We start from the raw sequence: 17256 nt of genomic DNA on the forward strand, positions 1-17256 counted from the left end.
TTTAACAGATTTGTGAATCTTTAAGGCAATCTTTCTTGTTTGAAGTTGAAAAAGCCCTTCATTTGGAAAACATGTTAAAATGTTAACAAAAGCAGAATTTAAGCTTACATTCTTTATTCATAGCACTTTAAATGTCAACTGCCTTTTCATTTGAAATCAAAACAAGAGGTTCTTATTTCCACAGACAGTGAAACTTCTTTTTGGAATAAGATGATATATTCAACAGATGGCTCCTAAATGGTTCTTTGCTGCAAGTGGCAACTTTACGTTGATGTACTGTGATGTCAAGACAAGACAGGAAACATTTGACTTATATTATGGTTCTTAGAACAAATGAGAGAGAGGGGATGGAGTGGGGAATGTTCTATAATGTATAGCATCCCAGAATAGAGTCTGGGTCACTTAAAATGTGATGTTGGACGCTATCCGTAGTTTCAGCTAATTCAGCGGCCGAGAGAGTAGTGCAGGGAGAGGCTGGGAGTCAAACTGAGGCTCCGTCTCTTAAAGAGAATATTTGCTTTTGGATAGGTTCTCTATTCTGTGATAACCAGCTCTCATCGCAGGATTCTCTGTATTCTGTTTCAGTCTTCTCTGCCAGCTTTCCACACCATGTCAAAGCCACTTTGTTTACGTCAGTTGGCTTGTCACCTAACAGAAAGAGTTTTGATACAGATATGTTGCCCAGCCAGGCGGTGGTGGCGCACACCTTTAATCCCAGTACTCGGGAGGCAGAGGCAGGCGGATCTCTGTGAGTTCGAGGCTGGGCTGGACTGACAGACTCCAAAACAATACAGAGAAACCCTGTCTCGTAAAAAACAAACAAACAAACAAAAAAACCAAACATGTTGCCCAGCATCAAATGAGTTTTACTCAAGGCTAACCTACCTGAGAGTGAACTGAAGTAGGAACGCAGAACCGGCTGTCTGGGAACACCGGCCCTCTAACAGCTCATCTCTGAGGTACTGATGACTCCCACAATTCAGGAGCTCAGCTCATCACTATCTGGGAATTGTCTGTGTTGTACTTAATCACCAATCCTTCCAGAGATTAATGAACACTTCCCCAGAAAGTACAGCATCTACTATTATTAACAGTAGCAACAGAATATCAACATGGTAAGTTGCTGATGGAATAGTTGAAACTCTTGCCCATAACGAAGTCAGAAAGGAGTCAGTACAAGGTGCCCCCTTGATTAATTCTGCTGACCAGATGAGGAAAGGCACGGATCATCTATTATGCAGATCAGCTCAGTTTTTCCAGTTTCAGATTCAAAAATGAACTCTTGGTTGAAAAAGCAGAATCACTTCAGGATGGCATCCTTGCTTGGGTTGTAACTTCCCTGTTTCTCTCTTTCTGGGTCAGACATTCCTGTCTCCTTTGTGGCTTCTGCTAGCCAGAGTTAATCTAAACAGGAAGTTTGGGCTGTAGCCACTTTCAGTGTAGAAAAAGAGCTGGCCCTGGAGCTGGAAGAGCTGGATTCTGGGAGAAGCAGCGCAAGGCAGTGTCTTTAGCTTATGGACTCTAGGAGGAGAAGCACCGCATCTCCAGCATCTCCAGCATCTTCAGTATCTTTAGCATCATCTTTAGCATGTGACCTAAGGTTCCCTCTCCTTACAGGGCTGCCTCCCCTCAGGTTTCCTAGAGACTAAACATGATTCTTTGGGAAACAGATTATTGTGCAGGCAAGCTGCTTCCACGAACATTTGTATTTAAGTATTACATACAACGTAGTCAAAACTATAACCCACCTTTTACATCAGAAAGCCTAAGTTCAGGACCAATTGAAATATTGAAGGTACTACCTCAGTGAGTAGGAAAACTGGAACTCAAAGCCATCCTGATCCCCTGGATAGCGCTTCTGCCTGAACGTAGCTACATTAGGATGGAAGCTAGGGCTTTCTTTTGTTTATTTTTGTATTTCTGAGCACTTAGTGTGTATTCATTAAACGTCTGTAGTACAGGGTTTGGAGATGGACCTCGGGGTTTGAACACTAGCCAAGTACATACAAGGCCCTAGATTCACTCAGCAGCATCGCCAAAGATCTTCAATGTGTCTGCTGAAGAAAAGTCTGAGATTTGCTCTTAGGGTCTCATGTACCGGAGACGGGACTTAGAGTCCTTATATAGGTAAAGATGATCATGGACCACTGATCTTCCTGCCTCCCCACCCCACCAAATGCTGGGATTACAGGCGTGCGCCACCACTACTGGTGCCAGCCGTTATTTCTGAGAAGGAAGATGATGTTTGGAATGCTGTAAGAATCATGGCCCTATTCAGTCAAGAGACACTCAACTCTGACTTGCTTAGGTGAGCCTTGACACAGCCTTTGGGACACCATTTTCTTCTTGGTTAGAAGCTGACTTCGAGTAGTCTGAAGGGCACACTTTAGAATCAGGGTGGGCTGAATGCCAGCATTGTTCTTGTGTGGGTGCTGTTGCTGTTTTCCATCTGGTTCCCATCTAGTTTCAGTCTCTCAGTTCTGTCAGGCCTTCAGACAGGCCGCTGGGGATAGTGTGTCATGCAGACCTACTGTTATAGAATTGCTATGCCTCTCCAGTATGAAATCGCTCCACACACTTGAAGATTAATAAAGGAAAAAAAAACAATATAGCAAATGACTGACTCTGGCTTATGCTCAAAGAGGAGCTGGTCACAAACAGATGAGTTTAACTAGCTTATGTCCACCTTAGGCTTATGCATTCCACATATAATGTCATCTAAAATCTCTTCCAGGTCCATGTTACACAACGAACAATTTAAACAGAGACAGGAGACTGCAAGTGTGGCCGCTTGGGCAGATGGGAGATTTACACAGCAAGGATATTGCCAGAATCATTTAGGTACACCAGGGTTGTTATTTTCAAACAGCTATTACCCAGCTTCATCTTGATCACTGAACAGAAGTATGTTTTTTTCTGATAACAGCAGCAAAGGGGACTTAATGGTGGCTGTGACCCTGCCCTGCCCCCTTGAGCTGTCACCTAGAGGCTTGTTCTGTGCTGTGGGGTGGTCCTGATGGGTGGTAAGTCAGCATTGTTTCCGTTTATTGTGGAAATGGAGCCTCACTGGAGGTCAGTCTCAGTGAACAGGCATTAGCAGAAATTCCCTCAGCAACCCTAAACTTTCTCTTGCTTTCTATCCTCCATTTATATTGGAGGCAGCATCCCCTTAGATAAAGTCACTTTCTATAACTTAGTATTTCCCAAGCAAGTTTATTAGCAAATCCTCCATATAGCATCAGTTGTCCTGCTTCAAGTTCCTGTTGTCACTACTGCACCATATCATTGTGCTGTGCAGGACCCAGCATCATATGATAAAGTGAATTCCCTGTATCTTTTGCAGGTGCCGAAAGAGTTCAGCTTTCTTATTTTGTGTGGGTGATTGTCTAGACAACACACCTTTAATCTCTGTGAGTTCGAACTCAGCTTGGTCTACAGAGCAAGTTCTAGGACAACTAGGGATACACAGAGAGACCCTGTCTCAAAAAAACAAAAGCAAACAAACAAAAAATTGCGTGGGAAAGGCCAAGATGAACCTAATGGGCAAAGCCTGATCTGCATAGCAGGAATGTCTTGTTTTAATAACTGGTACCTACAGCTCGGGTGCAGCTAGTCAAGGTGATAAAGACAGAACCAATCTGCAGAAAGACCTATTTAAATGAGGGAAGGATGGAGGGAGGGAGGGACTGAGAAACAAAACTCAACAAAGAGTTCTTCTCACCTCCTTTAATACCGTAAAAGAAGAGGTTGTGGTGAGGAGGTGATGTAACTTTTGGCCAGTGTTTTTAAATGACTGCTGCCTTTTAATATTTAATATTACTTTAATATGAAAGAGTTGAATGGGAAGTGTGCTGAGCAGTGAGTTCACCATTTATAAAACTTCTTCCTCTAGAGGACTGTTCACATTATGTACAAAAAAAAATAGTGCACGTTTGTGCCCTCTAGTAGTCCAATGAACATTCCTAGATCTTTCTCTTTTCTTCTTCTTCTTTCCTTCCCTCTTCTGACTAGGTTTTATTCTGTAGCCCAGGCTAGCCTTGAATTCACAGCAATTCCCCTGCCTCAGTGTTCCAAGAGCTAGGTTCGCAGATACGAGCTAGCACACTTGGCTGGCCCTCTTCCTTTTTGTCTCGTATGGAGTGTTATTTATAAAAGCCCCTGCCACACACTTTTACACTTCCTCTTTCATGTCACTTACTTTACTTCCCAAGTTCCTTTTCCACCTTTGCCCATCTGAAAAACAAAGAGCCTCCCAGTCTCCTTCACTCACGTTGTGGTCCTAAACTTTTCTCTCATATGAGGTATGTTTGCATTTGGTTGCTCCTTTCTCTCTGTCTCTGTTTCCTCGGTTGTAAGATGCATGTGTGAACTTTATTCTTAGCTGTAGTCTCCAAATGAGTTGCCTATTGCTGTGCGTGTTTATTAGCATGGACTTTCATCCATATGTATGTCGGTAAAGAAATAATTTAAATAATGTTTAAAAGATCAACCACACCTTGAATACGATTATGTAACCTGTAAACCATCTGTAAGAGGTATGCTAATTTTGTTTTAGGCCACACCTCTCTGAAACAGGATCGCTAGCCCTTTGGGGACCCTGTCCCTATTGCTCTGTGCTCCAACAGATGTCCGCGATCTAGTTTGTGCTACTCTTCAGCAGTTCTGGAGAGAACTGAGAGGCTGCTGAAGATACATTATGTGCACTCTCACAGTTTACAAGCTCCAAAGCAACTCACAGAAAACACACATAAGAGCAGAAAACTCATTTCCTTGGGCCTGGTTATTTAGAATTCACGAAGGCACTAAGTAACAGACTTTCATGTTTGGTAGGAGATGGGGATCTGAGGAAACAAAATTAAACACACACACACACACACACACACACACACACACACACACACACACACACACACACGCTGTAAATTTTCTAGAGGCGTGTGAAAGTTTGTCCAGCCTAAGGCATCTAGTTGGTTTGGTTTTGCTCTGCCTCGGGAGAGGTGTCACCTTAATAGCAACGCTAATTATAATACACAATAAATGATAATTTATGGGCGACCAAGGGACCAAGTGGTGTGGGAGCTTTCATTTAAAAAACAGCACAACCACAACCTCTGAAAGCACGCTATAATAACTATTAGATATTTATATGCCCTCATCAATGTGCAGTTTTTATTGAAACGTTTCTCCTTTGAACTTTTTATTATGGAAAAAATTTTCCAGGTACACAAATGCACTAGCAATTCTGTAACTCAACTTCTACTACCCACTGCCCAGCTTCGATTAAAAAAAAAAGCTGTGTGCCCAACTAGTTGAATCTAGTTTTCCCCCCCTAAGTTGGAAGTCTTTTAGGCAAATGCCAAATCATTACAGCATTTTACTGAAGAATATTTCAGTAAGCATCCTCGAAATTTTATAGCTTGACTGCTTATTGCAAAATACATCTGTGGTACAAATACGACGCTGAAAACGGTCTTCCGGTCGTAGGAACGCAGTTACAGATTTACGTGACTCTGAACTTTCAGGGGTGTGACCCGAGCCGTCAGTCTTCGGCCCAGACTGAGCTAGATCCGGAAGGCAGCTGTGGACCCCGGCACGTAAGCGAGAGCCACTAATGCCTTCCACCCAAGCATGCGCAATCCAGACCCCGGAGTTGCTAAGGTCCCGGAGGCAGATAAGAAACTCAGGATATGGCGAGAGCCAATCAGAGGACGCAACAGCTATCAGACAGCCAATCCAGAATCGAGATTAAATCAAGGCCTCAGCGTTCGACATGCCCCACCCGTATCCAATCAGAGAGCCGGCTACTTTGGGCGGACTTTTCAAAACAGTGAAAACAAAACAAATCGGGGGGACCTTTAAAAGGTGTGATGCGCCCAGAAGCGGTCTCCTTCCGCCCTCCAACCGGCTTGCTCATCTTTACCCCCTTCCGAGTCCATCCTGGAATGAGGCTAAAAATCCTGATGCCACTCTCCACCCCAGAACCTGGCTCGCCAAGCCTAAGGAGGAGCAGAGGCAGCTGGGACAGGCTGGGAGCAGGGACTCTTTTCCTGATCCTTTGAGGAAGCGAGAGGATCCCTCCGCGCGGAGTCACGCGCCCCGCCCCTTGGGGGCGTCTCAGACCGAAAACAAAAACAAGGGGTTTGCTCGGCTCGGGAGGCTGCGGCGGAGCCGGGAGGAAGCGGCGGTGAGGGGCGGGCGCTGCGCCCCGCCGAGGAGCAGGATGCAGCCGGGGCTGTGAGGCCGGGCGGCGGCCGCGGAGGTCGGATGCGGGTCCCGGGGCACCGCTGAAGCGGCTGGTCCCCGACCTCGGACACGGGTCCGGACGCCCCCGCCGCGCCGGTTCGCGACGCCGGGGCCCGCACGGTGAGTGGGCCTCCCGGGTGGCTCTGGATTTCGTGGTTACGGGTTGGGATCGCGGCGCGCTGCGGCGGGGGAGTCCCCCGAGAGCGGCCGGGTCCTGCTTTGGGGTCTCCAGCTGCAGCCCGGGGACTGACAAGGGCCACGGGGATGTTTTGAGGGATGGGTGGCTACCCCGGGGTTGACAGCCCCGGGGCTCCGCACCGTTGCGGAACCGAGGTTTTGTGTTCGTGATCGGCGTAGACCGACCGGACTCCTGTCCCCTGCCACAGCTAGATGGGCCGCCCTGTCTGAACTGCTGAGCTTGTGGAAGCTGCAGAAGCGGAGGGGACAGCTTGGAGGTGGGCACCGTGAGAGGGGGGTCCCGGGGCGGGGCTCCCGGGGAGGGGCGGGGCTCCGACGCCTCCTCCTTCCAGCTCTTTGTTCAGTCTCGAGACTCCCCCTCCCTTCGCTCCTTTTGTGCAACGCCCCGCCCCAGAACCCGCTCCGGTGGCTTCAGTTCTCCCGGTCCCCCGCATCCTCTAGGCACAAGACCCTCTTGTGCTGTTCAGGTGATGCGGACAGTTGGGAACATTACGCTCCTCGGGCAGTTTTCCTGTTTGCCCAACACTATCAACCAGAGAGCTGGTCTGACCCAACCCTGGCCAGCGGAGGTGGCCGAGATCCTTGTCACATGCCACGCCTCCTTGGCTTTAGGGGAGGATTCCCTGGGGCTGTCAGACGTGACCGATCCCCTCACCCGAGTCTGGCTTGTGTGAGCTGGGGTGTCCTTAGCTGGAGGGCTCGTGGCCAACTCTTCTCTGCTCCCTCGCTCCCTTCATACCCGCATTAACCGGCCACGGTGTGTTTGCTGCAGATGAAGGATCTGGGGGCCGAGCACTTGGCAGGTGGTGAAGGGGTTCAGCTTCTCGGGTTGTTGAACTTCTACCTGGAACAAGAACAGAGATTCCAACCTCGAGAAAAAGGGCTGAGCTTGATGGAAGCTACCCCAGAGGTAAATTTGATAATTGGTATGACTTGGAGAAAGTAACTTTGTTTTCCCAGTTAAGTCAATTCTGAAGGCTACGAAATTAAATCCAAAAATGGCCTTCCTGTACTAACAAAAACCTTCAACTGCAAGGTTATGCTTTGGTTCCAAGCGGAAGTTATACCAAGTGTAAAGAAGAGGCATTTCTCCAAATGGTGGGGACTTCCTGGGGAGTACTTACTATAGGATCTTCAATTATTTTAGAAAACAGAAGCTCCATCAAGGAACACTCTCTGTTCCAAGGGAAACAAAAATCTACTGGAACTGTCTGGAATGGGGCAGCAAACACTTCCTCCTTGCCTCAGTTGCTAAAGCTCTTCTGTATCTGATAATTTTTAGAGGCAGTGATTTATGTCTTGTGTCTGAAAATATATAGATAGCTGTAGGTAGCTCATACTCATAAAATGTTGAAAACTAAAGGGGGGAGTATAGTTTCTGGATCCGTGTATTCACGTCTAAGAAAATAAACTTTGCTTCTCGGTTTTTTAATTTCAGAATGATAACACTTTATGTTCAAGATTGAGAAATGCCAAAGTAGAAGATTTAAGAAGTTTAACTAACTTTTTTGGATCTTGCACTGAAACTTTTGTTCTGGCTGTCAACATTTTGGATAGATTCTTGGCTCTTATGAAGGTATTTAATCATTTTTATAAAATCTAAAGGGGTTTTGTTTATCCTTACTTTCATTTTTGGGTTTTTGAGGCAGGGTTTCTCTGTAGCTCTGGCTGTTCTGGAGCTAGCTCTGTAAACCATACTGACCTCTGGCTCGGAGACCTGCCTGCCTCCACCTCTGGAGTGCTGGGATTAAAGGTGTTTGCCACAACATCTGACAGTATGGATTTTTCAATGCCAGGTGCCCAACACAGTGTCCAATGCACAGGGCTCAATAATATTTGTCAAATGGATGTAATAAAGCATCCTGTACATCAACTTAAAGTAATCAGAATTACTTTGTATTTCTAGATCTTAAGTAAGGTTCTGTTGTACCTCTTAAATGTGTTCTCTTGAAAGAAATTACAAAAGGAAGACAGTCATGGTTTGAGTACTTAGTGTTTACATGGGGTTAGGGGAGGTAGAAGGTGACTTCATTAAAATTCACTTTGTTAAAAAAATGCCATGGAGATATCTGTTACAGGATCACTTATAAAACTGCCCAGACTGACATAAAAGAAGCTAGACTTTTTATTTAAAAAAAGAAAAGTTAAATATTGCTTTGGGGAGGGAGATTTTAATATTTTCATTTTTCAGCATGTTTTTCTTGGAGCCTACATGTTTGTTTTTTGTTTGTTTGGTTGGTTGGTTTTTTGTTTTGTTTTGTTTTGTTTTCAAGACAGGATTTCTCTGTATTGTTTTAGAGGCTGTCCTGGAGCTCACTCTGTAGACCAGGCTGGTCTCGAACTCACAGATCTGCCTGCCTCTGACTCCCGAGTGCCGGGATTAAAGGCGGGCACCACCAACACCTGGCACCTACATGTTTTTTTAATACTGAAACATGACAAATGAAGTGTAACAGTATATTAAAGTTGACCCCTTTCAAAGCAGGGAGCCACAGTCTTATTAATAGTCAGCAGCAACTGTTAAAAAATTGGAAATTCTCTGGCCAATAGAATCACTGTCAGCTGCTGGGTCACCTTTTAGGGCACTTGGAAAGAAAAGAAAAAGGGCTTCCATCTGTCCATTGCAGCTCTACATATGTCTTACACACACACACACACACACACACACACACACACACACACACACACACACAGAGAGAGAGAGAGAGACAAAGGGAGGGAGGGAGGCAGGGAGGGGAGAGAGAGAGAAAGAGAGAATGAGAGAGAGAGTGAGTTAATGGGATTCAGGATTCTTCTCCTGGGCGAGATTACATTATGTAATGGTAGAGTCTTGTGGAAAGAGAGTAGATGCAGGAGGCTTCCTTTATCCAGAGCAGTAGAATGCTGTGTGGTGTGTGCATGTTCATGAGTGTGGTCAAAGGATTGCTTTGAGGGAAGATGGACTATTCTCAGTTTTACTAGGTCTCAAATACAAAGTATGACTCAGAGCCAGAAAGCAAGCTTTTGAACAAGCTTTGGGATTATTTCTACATGCATTTAAATTTAACAAGTGTTCATAGAGCCGTTTTTCCTTTTAAAGAGAGGTGATGATGGTCTAAAACTTAAGAACAGTTGCAAGTAAAGGCAAGGGCATATAAGAGAAGCAGCAGGATGCTTGTTCAGGTGTCGGTCTTGCTACATCAAAGCGGTGATTGTTGGGGTCCCCTTTGCTCTGTTTTTTTAGGTGAAGCCAAAGCATTTGTCTTGCATTGGAGTCTGTTGTTTTTTGCTGGCTGCTAGAATGGTAGAAGAAGAACAAAATGTCCCACCCACTCATGATGTGATCAGGATCAGTCAGTGTAAATGCACAGCTTCTGACATTGAACGAATGGAGAAGATAATCTCAGAGAAATTGCACTACGAGTTGGAAGCTACTACTGCCTTAAACTTTTTGCACTTATACCATGCAATTGTATTTTGTCATACTTCAGAAAGGTGAGTGGGACTCTGGGGAACATCCCTATGCCTTGAGTGTCACTTCAGCTTTCAGTAGGAAATTCGATTGCTTGGTAAATCAGTGTTCTTACTCCATCTGAACTTGTAGCTTGGATTTGAGTCCTCAAAGCCCAAGTAACTTCTCTGAAGGTGGAATAAATCTTTCTCCCCTGCTTTGTACAGGAAGGAAATACTGAGCCTTGATAAGCTAGAAGCTCAACTGAAAGCTTGCAGCTGCCGACTTGTCTTTTCAAAAGCAAAAGTGAGTCTTTCTTATTTACATAAATCTCAGTTTATATTTTGATTTTTCCCTAATGTTTGTTTGTTTGTTTTTGTAGCCATCTGTATTAGCTCTGTGCCTTCTCAATTTGGAAATAGAAACAATAAAATCTGTTGAATTGCTGGAAATTCTCCTGTTTGTTAAAAAACATTTGAAGGTAAATATCTTCAGGCTTTGTTTTCTTGTCGTGTCTTAAATATTTTATATAATACTTTGTGAAGTTCTCAGCATGTGTTCATTTTCCTTGTATGTCAGGTGTTGTAACTCTCAAAATCCGGCTTTGACTCAGACAGTATCAAGCCCGAAGAAACTCTCACGTAGCCCAGCTTCTTTCTGAGTGCAGGTGCTCCTGGGGACTTGTGCCCTATAGCAGGATAGCTGTGCATTCCCCCAGGGCTTGCCCTCAGCTGTGTACAAAAAGTACACTGAATACACTAAGATGATATATGACCCCCCATATATGTATGTGTAGGATTAATTCATCTCAGTAGCACTACCAAAATTACCAGCATTTTTTAAAGCCCCTTAGGTAGGCTGCTCCTATAAATTTTTGCAGTCATGGTAAAAAAATAAAGCAAAAGCATAGTGCTTTTTCTTACTTCCTAGTTTAAGTCTTGTTAAAGAAATGTAAATTTTAACATGGCATGATGTTTATTATCATTGTGACTTAGTGTTAGATAATGATGAATATGAGAAGTACTTTGGGGTTATTGGCAAAGAAACGGGAAATCCAGGAGACTTTGACTAGGAGCCTGACTGAAAAGCCATCATCTACAAGAATGAAGGTTTGGATAGCAAAGATTTAGGGTTAAGAAATGGATAGGTTAGGTGAGTTGGGAACACCATTGTAAGGTAGAATGGCTAGGTTGCAGTCACAAACAGGACTAAATGTATCCAGTTCAAAAGGCAGTCTTCTAGAAGCCAAGTGTTTAGATGAGTCAAGGAATCATGGATGACTAAGACTTGGATCTAAGAATCCACAATAAAAAAAACCGTCTCCACAAAGTTGTACACACACATACAAGTAACAGTAGAACAGCTTTTTTTTTTTTAAAGATGGCAAAGTGCTCTGAGTTTTGATGGAAAAGCCAGTGGAAGCCAAAGGAGATTATTGAGGAGATATGTGCAGAGTAGTGAAAGGGACCAGTAGATGCCAGATTACAAAGAGCTAAAGATAGAGCCAGACTCAGTGGAAGTCAGGGCCAAAATGATTGGAAAAATTCACTTAAGTCAGATGTAATGGCGTAATCCCAGCAGCTCAAAGACTGAGGCAGGAGGATTATGAACTGGAAGTTAGTTTAGGCTCCATAGTGAATGGGCTTCTTGAGCCAGATGAGCCTGTTAGAAATTGAATACAAGGCTTCTGTCTGTGGTAGAATTGCATACAGCGTGAGATAGTTGTTGGAGGTGTTGACTTTTGTCTGTGTAGCTCTGTCTCTCTGAACTTGAGCATGATGGTGACACCTGAAAGGATCTGCATGTTTGGTGAACATGGGGAGAAACTGCCCTTTTTGAGAATTTCCTTGCTCACAGTGACTTTGGTTTTTATCTGATGCCATAATATTAGTGTATATTATAAGCAGTCCAAACTGATTTGTTCAAGAAACATTTGTTACAGAAAAGAGATGTTTTTTGTAACAAAGATATTACATTTCTTTGGCACTCACTACTAAACATGCACTCAGTGCTTTTTTAGCAGGCTTGGTTTTAGGTCAGTGTTTTCTTAGAACAGGCAAAATCTTTCTTAGTACCCAGGTAATACTCTCTTCAACTGAATCAGAATCCCCAGCACCTGTGATTTCAAGAGGCAGTGAAGGCTAAGAACCATCATTTATAACAGCTTCATTCATCTTTACACCCAGATCAGCGACATGGAATTCTTTTATTGGAAGGAATTGGTGTCTAAATGCCTAGCAGAGTATTCTTCTCCTGAATGCTGCAAACCTGACCTGAAGAAGCTGGTTTGGATTGTTTCAAGGCGCACAGCGCAAAACCTGCACAACAGCTACTATAGCGTTCCCGAGCTGCCAACCATCCCAGAGGGGGGCTGTTTTGATGGAAGTGAGAGGTAAGCAGGCATCTTCCACAGACTAAATAGAATGATGGGTTTGTGCATAAAAAATAGCTATAGGGGCCATGAAGATGTCTCAGCAAGTAATGCCCCTTGCTGACAAGTCAGAGCCCCAGAGCCCAAGATGGTAGAAGGAGAACCAACCACTATAAGTTATTTTTCTCACCTCTACACATGCTGTAATAGGCACACACAGTACACCCCCTCCCCTCCCTAAAATAAGTAAATAACCGTAATTAAAAAGTTAAAGAACTGGGCGTGGAGTTGGAAGGGTTTGCCTCGCATGCAGGAAGCACTGATTTTGGTCCCTAAATCTGTGTGAACCAGGTGTGGTGGCACATGCATGTAGTCCCAGCACTGAGAGTTGGGGGTAGGAGGGCCAGAAATTTGAGATCACTCTTGGCTGTGTATGGAGTTCAAGAATACTGTTTTGTGAGGGACACTGTCTCTTTAAAAGAATTTTTAAAAAAATCCCCTGTGGAGAGTTGTAAGAGAAAAATCCCTCTTCATGTGGTAGTTGTTTTTTTTTTCAAGCCAGAAAATTAACCAGTAATAGACAGTTTGTAAATCCCCACCTCAGAAAATGCTTTTTGTCTTCCCATTCTCCTTACTTTTTGAGACACAGTCCCATTATTAAAACAAAAACAATTGGAACAGTCCTGGGCTTTTCACTGAAATGTTCTCGTGGGAGGAGGCAGGAGTACGGGAGCCTTTGTCATCCCCACAGACTCTCTGATACACTCGTTTGCCAAATGCCACCACTTATTTTTGTTTGTAACATGAACTTTACTAAATTTGATATTCTCTGCTGTCAGGTAAGGACCTGACACTCCAATTTCACAGTGTATGTTCTTGCTTTGGTATTTGAGAGAAGCTGTGGCAGGGTAACTGATAAAGGGAAGACTGTTAAACAGACTGTAGTGTCCCCACTGGATTGAAGATACTTAGGATTCCATGGTTACTCTGCTACAGTTAATGGTACAGGTATAGTAGGTAGAGAATACAAATTGTAGTAGCTCTCTTAAGATGGGGACAGCGCATGCCTTTGATCCCAGCACTTGAGAAGCAAGGGTAGGAGGATCTCTGTGAGTTCAAAGCCAGCCTGGTCTCGAGTGCCCAGACAACCAGGGCTATGTAGAAAAAGCCCCTGTGTATAAATAAATGAAAACTATTGTTAAGGGAAAAAATCTTCTAATGACAAGAGACTTGACTTTCAGCTCAACTGTGTAAATAATGGTTAGCTTTAGAATAACTGCATCAAGTTATTGTATTTTGCCTGCAGACGTCTGTGCTTTAAGCAATGACACCCTCTTGTCTCTTCCCTTTCAGTGAGGACTCTTGTGAAGACATGAGTTGTGGAGAGGACAGTCCCGGCAGCTCCCCGCCCAGTGATCAAGAGTGCACCTTCTTTTTTGACTTCAAAGTGGCTCAGACACTGTGCTTTCCGTCTTAGAATTCCCGTGGTCTGTGTCAGGATTTTAAGGAAATGCACCTGTTTCAAAGCAATAAATGGGGAGTAGGTAGTTCTCTAGTGTAGTCCCCATCTAGACAGGAATTACAGACTGGAATACCTACCTTCTATTTATTATTCAGGTCAGATCTGGCCTGTTTTCATATTTAATCCTAAGCCATCAAATGGGTTAGTGCCTCTTAACAGTACTTTATACATTGGCACTTTATTTTCTTGTTGACTATCTGTGCAGAGGAAGGAAGGTGCTGGTACCTTTGTTACTTTTCAAGATTTTTAATGATGAGTAGTGTCGCTCATCGTAAACTGTAGAGCCTTCAGGTGTCTTTATTTAACAGATCGGGAGTGTGCAAGTGCTTCCTTAGCAGGGACAGTGGATAAGCCTTTCGTGGTTTGTCTCGGGTTTCTTTTTTCCCGTTCTCAAAATAGACTGTACAGGACTCTTGAGTGTCAAACACCAACCTTGTTTCCTAATGCTAGTTACTGTCTGATACAGATCCTACACATTAAGAGTTATATTGACATGTCTGTGAATTTTAGTTTCTAAATGCCTTGAGATTTCTGCTAAAGCAGAAATTGTCATCATGCTAGGGCTGTTAGTTGCATTCTTAATACCTAAGTATTGTCAGACTGTAGTATTATTTTGTTGTTATCTAAAAGACCCATAATCTTCTAGTTTTGCATGCACTTGTATGGAACAGAGCAGGAAATGGAATTGATTAGCACTGATTGAGTTCATCTCACTTTCTTGTATTGAAGATCTGCATGATTGCTTTCTGATTGTTTTGTATCTCACTTTTCATAATGTATTGTATATGGGTGCCAAGATTTGAATATGAAGTGAAAGAGCTCCAATGTTTATAGTATTAGTTCAAAGCAATTCTGTGTGGTGATACAGCCATAAGGATGGGGATGTGTACACTGTACACAGAAGATTTTGTACAGAGAATTTTTAACTTTATAAACCTATGTGAAAATGTAAATCTTTAAAAATGTACATAAAATACTGTATTTTTTTACCTTGTGTGTGTGGTAATCTGGTTAGTGCATGTAAATATAATTTATTGTGTATTCTGTATTCCCAGACATTGATGACTTCTTTTTACTAGTAAGTCAATGCCCATTGAGGTGTTTTCCAAAGTAGGTTTTTTTTAAGTCAGAATAGTTCCGTAATTCAAAATAAAAAAAATATTAATGAGTTCTCCTTACCTTAGTTTTTAATTGATTTTTGGTAAAAGCACTTGGTGAATTTCATCACAAAGACTTGAAGTGAAGGTGAGGGCTTCCCCATCAGCCTTTTAACTGCTGATGAGAACCCTCTGGGTTGTGGTTCCTCTGTTATTTTGGCCCCGAGTTTTGGAAATACCAAAAAGGAACCTGTCACTTGAAAATTGATGTGTCTCTGGGGTGGATTCATATTAAACTTTCTGAGATGCCACACTAGTCCAAATGTGTGTTTCTTCTCTCTGAAAGGCAATGAGATGGTATAAAGAAGGCCAGGCTGTACACTGCACACTCTGGAATGTTGCTGGGTGAATAAGCATGGTATGTTTGGTAATGGAGTCCCACTAGTTTCTTAGCATCTTACTTTTTGTATCTCTCGGCTTATTTTTTTTTCCTTTTTGAGATGATGGGGTCTCTCTATTTAGTCCTGGCTCTCTTAGAACTCATTATGTAGACTGGGTTGGCCTCGAACTCCCAGAGATCTGCTTGCCTCTGCCTCCCAAGTGCTGGAGTTAAAGGCATGCATCACAAATTTTAAAAATATTTTTTGTATAGGTTTCCCTTTCTAGTTGGATTTTGTAGACTTGTTTTCTAGTTGGTTAGCAAATCATACTTCTGAGTAACTTTTATGTGCTGTCTGCCCGGAGATAACGGGCAAGACTTCTGTTTTAGGGTTTCTATTGTGAAGAGACACCATGACCACAGCAACTCTTATAAAAGAAAACATTTATTTGGGTCTGGCTTACAGTTCAGAGGCTGAGTCCATTATTTGTGGTAGGAAGCATGGTGGTGCACAGGCAGACACGGTGCTGGAGCCAAGAATACAACGTCTGGCTTGGCAAGCAGCAGGAGTGACCCTGGGCCTGGCTTTAGCATCTGAAACCTTATAGCCTAACCCCAGTGATGCCTCCAACAAACCACATCTACTCAAACGTCATACCTCCTAATAGGTCACTCCCTGGTGACCAGGTATTCAAATCTATGAGTCTACGGGGGCCATTCTTGTTCAAACCACTGCAGCATCCTACCTTCCCAGTGAAGAATCTGCTCTAGGATGACCCTCACTGAGTAGCTTTGGCAGTATGTTCTGCTGCTGACTTTGATGGTTGTAATGTAAAGGTCACTTGTGGCCTTCCCAATCTTGGAAGCCTCATCAACCCCTGGATTGTATTGTTTTTCTCACTAGGTCTTCTTGCTGGGTGAATCTGTCCATGGTTGCATCTCTTCTACTTCTAGTTTTTGATATATTTAGCCTAGATCTCTTCATTGAGCTCCTAATTGTTAATTCACCCTGCCCATTCTACTGGGAAGTTTCTGATTACTCTTAAACTTGTTCTTCTTGTATGTCTATCTCACTGAATCAGAATTCAAGTTGGCTGATGTCTTTGTCTCCTACTTGTATTCTGGAGAGTCACTAGCCACATTTGGAGGATATCATTTATATTGTTTGTATCTCTTGACTGGCTCTTTTTCTGCTACTGGTTTGGTTGGGATGACCCCCACCCCCTTCTATCAAGATGGTTATTATGCTATACTCAATATCTTTTATTCCAGTTTTGATTGGTTCTGGCCCGTGCTTGATGTCTATTTAACGTTTTAAGACATTTGAATAAAATTGTCTTGAAAAATTGTACAAAAGGTCCCTCTCAATAAGGGAGAAACCTAAGTCATGATATGTAGGTCTCAAATTCTGAAACTGTTGCTGGCCTTTTTTTTTTTCCTTGTCAGTTCCTGAAGCTACAACATGTTAAAGCTGGTGAACTGGCAGCTATGTGGATGGGATAGAGCTTTGTGTGTGTGTGTGTGTGTGTGTGTGTGTGTGTGTGTGCATTTACTTGGGGCTCACAAGCTTGGTGTCATTCAATCAGTTGCCTTTCTCAAGGCAGTGATGAGTAATACTGAAACTCAAGTATCATCCACACATCACAACATTGGGGGAGAGGCTACCGTTTTGACCTCATTGGTGATCCACCCGTTTGAGCTGACAAAAGATTTGGCTGTTTTGGTTTTGATGCTGTGGTTTATGGGGGTAAGTTGGGTGTGCTTTTCTGTTGTGCTTGGTGAGTTGTTGTGCCAAGGCCCTGTGTCTCCACCCATCTGACCTTACTTCTGCCTCCTGTTCCAGGACGTGGCATTACATAAATTCTGTGTTTTAATAAACCCTCCAGGGTTAACATTGAAACTAATTATAGACCTATGGGCTGCATATGCAGAATGGTGTTTCCCCTTAAATCTCACACATGAGTTATCACTTGATACAGGCAGTCCACTTCAGTTTTTATATAGATTAAGACATTC

At 43.4% G+C, this 17256-nt stretch overlaps 1 protein-coding gene across 2 annotated transcripts; it reads left to right on the forward strand.

Moving 5' to 3' along the window:
* Window positions 1-6230: 6230 nt before the first annotated feature.
* On the forward strand, window positions 6231-15172 carry Ccng2 (cyclin G2). 2 transcript variants are annotated; one of them, XM_013112043.3, is made up of 9 exons: window positions 6245-6363; window positions 6630-6698; window positions 7214-7351; window positions 7880-8017; window positions 9665-9915; window positions 10099-10177; window positions 10254-10352; window positions 12058-12263; window positions 13596-15172. In XM_013112043.3, exons 3-9 carry the CDS (start codon window positions 7214-7216, stop codon window positions 13717-13719), a joined length of 1035 nt encoding a protein of 344 aa, XP_012967497.1. In that variant the 5' UTR covers window positions 6245-6363; window positions 6630-6698; the 3' UTR covers window positions 13720-15172. The 2 variants fall into 2 exon arrangements, with proteins under 2 accessions (XP_005068192.1, XP_012967497.1); XM_005068135.4 differs by lacking the exon at window positions 6630-6698 and having other exon boundaries at window positions 6231-6363.
* The last annotated feature ends 2084 nt before the right edge of the window (window positions 15173-17256 follow it).

This window comes from Mesocricetus auratus, unplaced genomic scaffold (genome assembly GCF_017639785.1).
Source record: "Mesocricetus auratus isolate SY011 unplaced genomic scaffold, BCM_Maur_2.0 Super-Scaffold_100006, whole genome shotgun sequence".
NCBI lineage: Eukaryota > Metazoa > Chordata > Mammalia > Rodentia > Cricetidae > Mesocricetus > Mesocricetus auratus.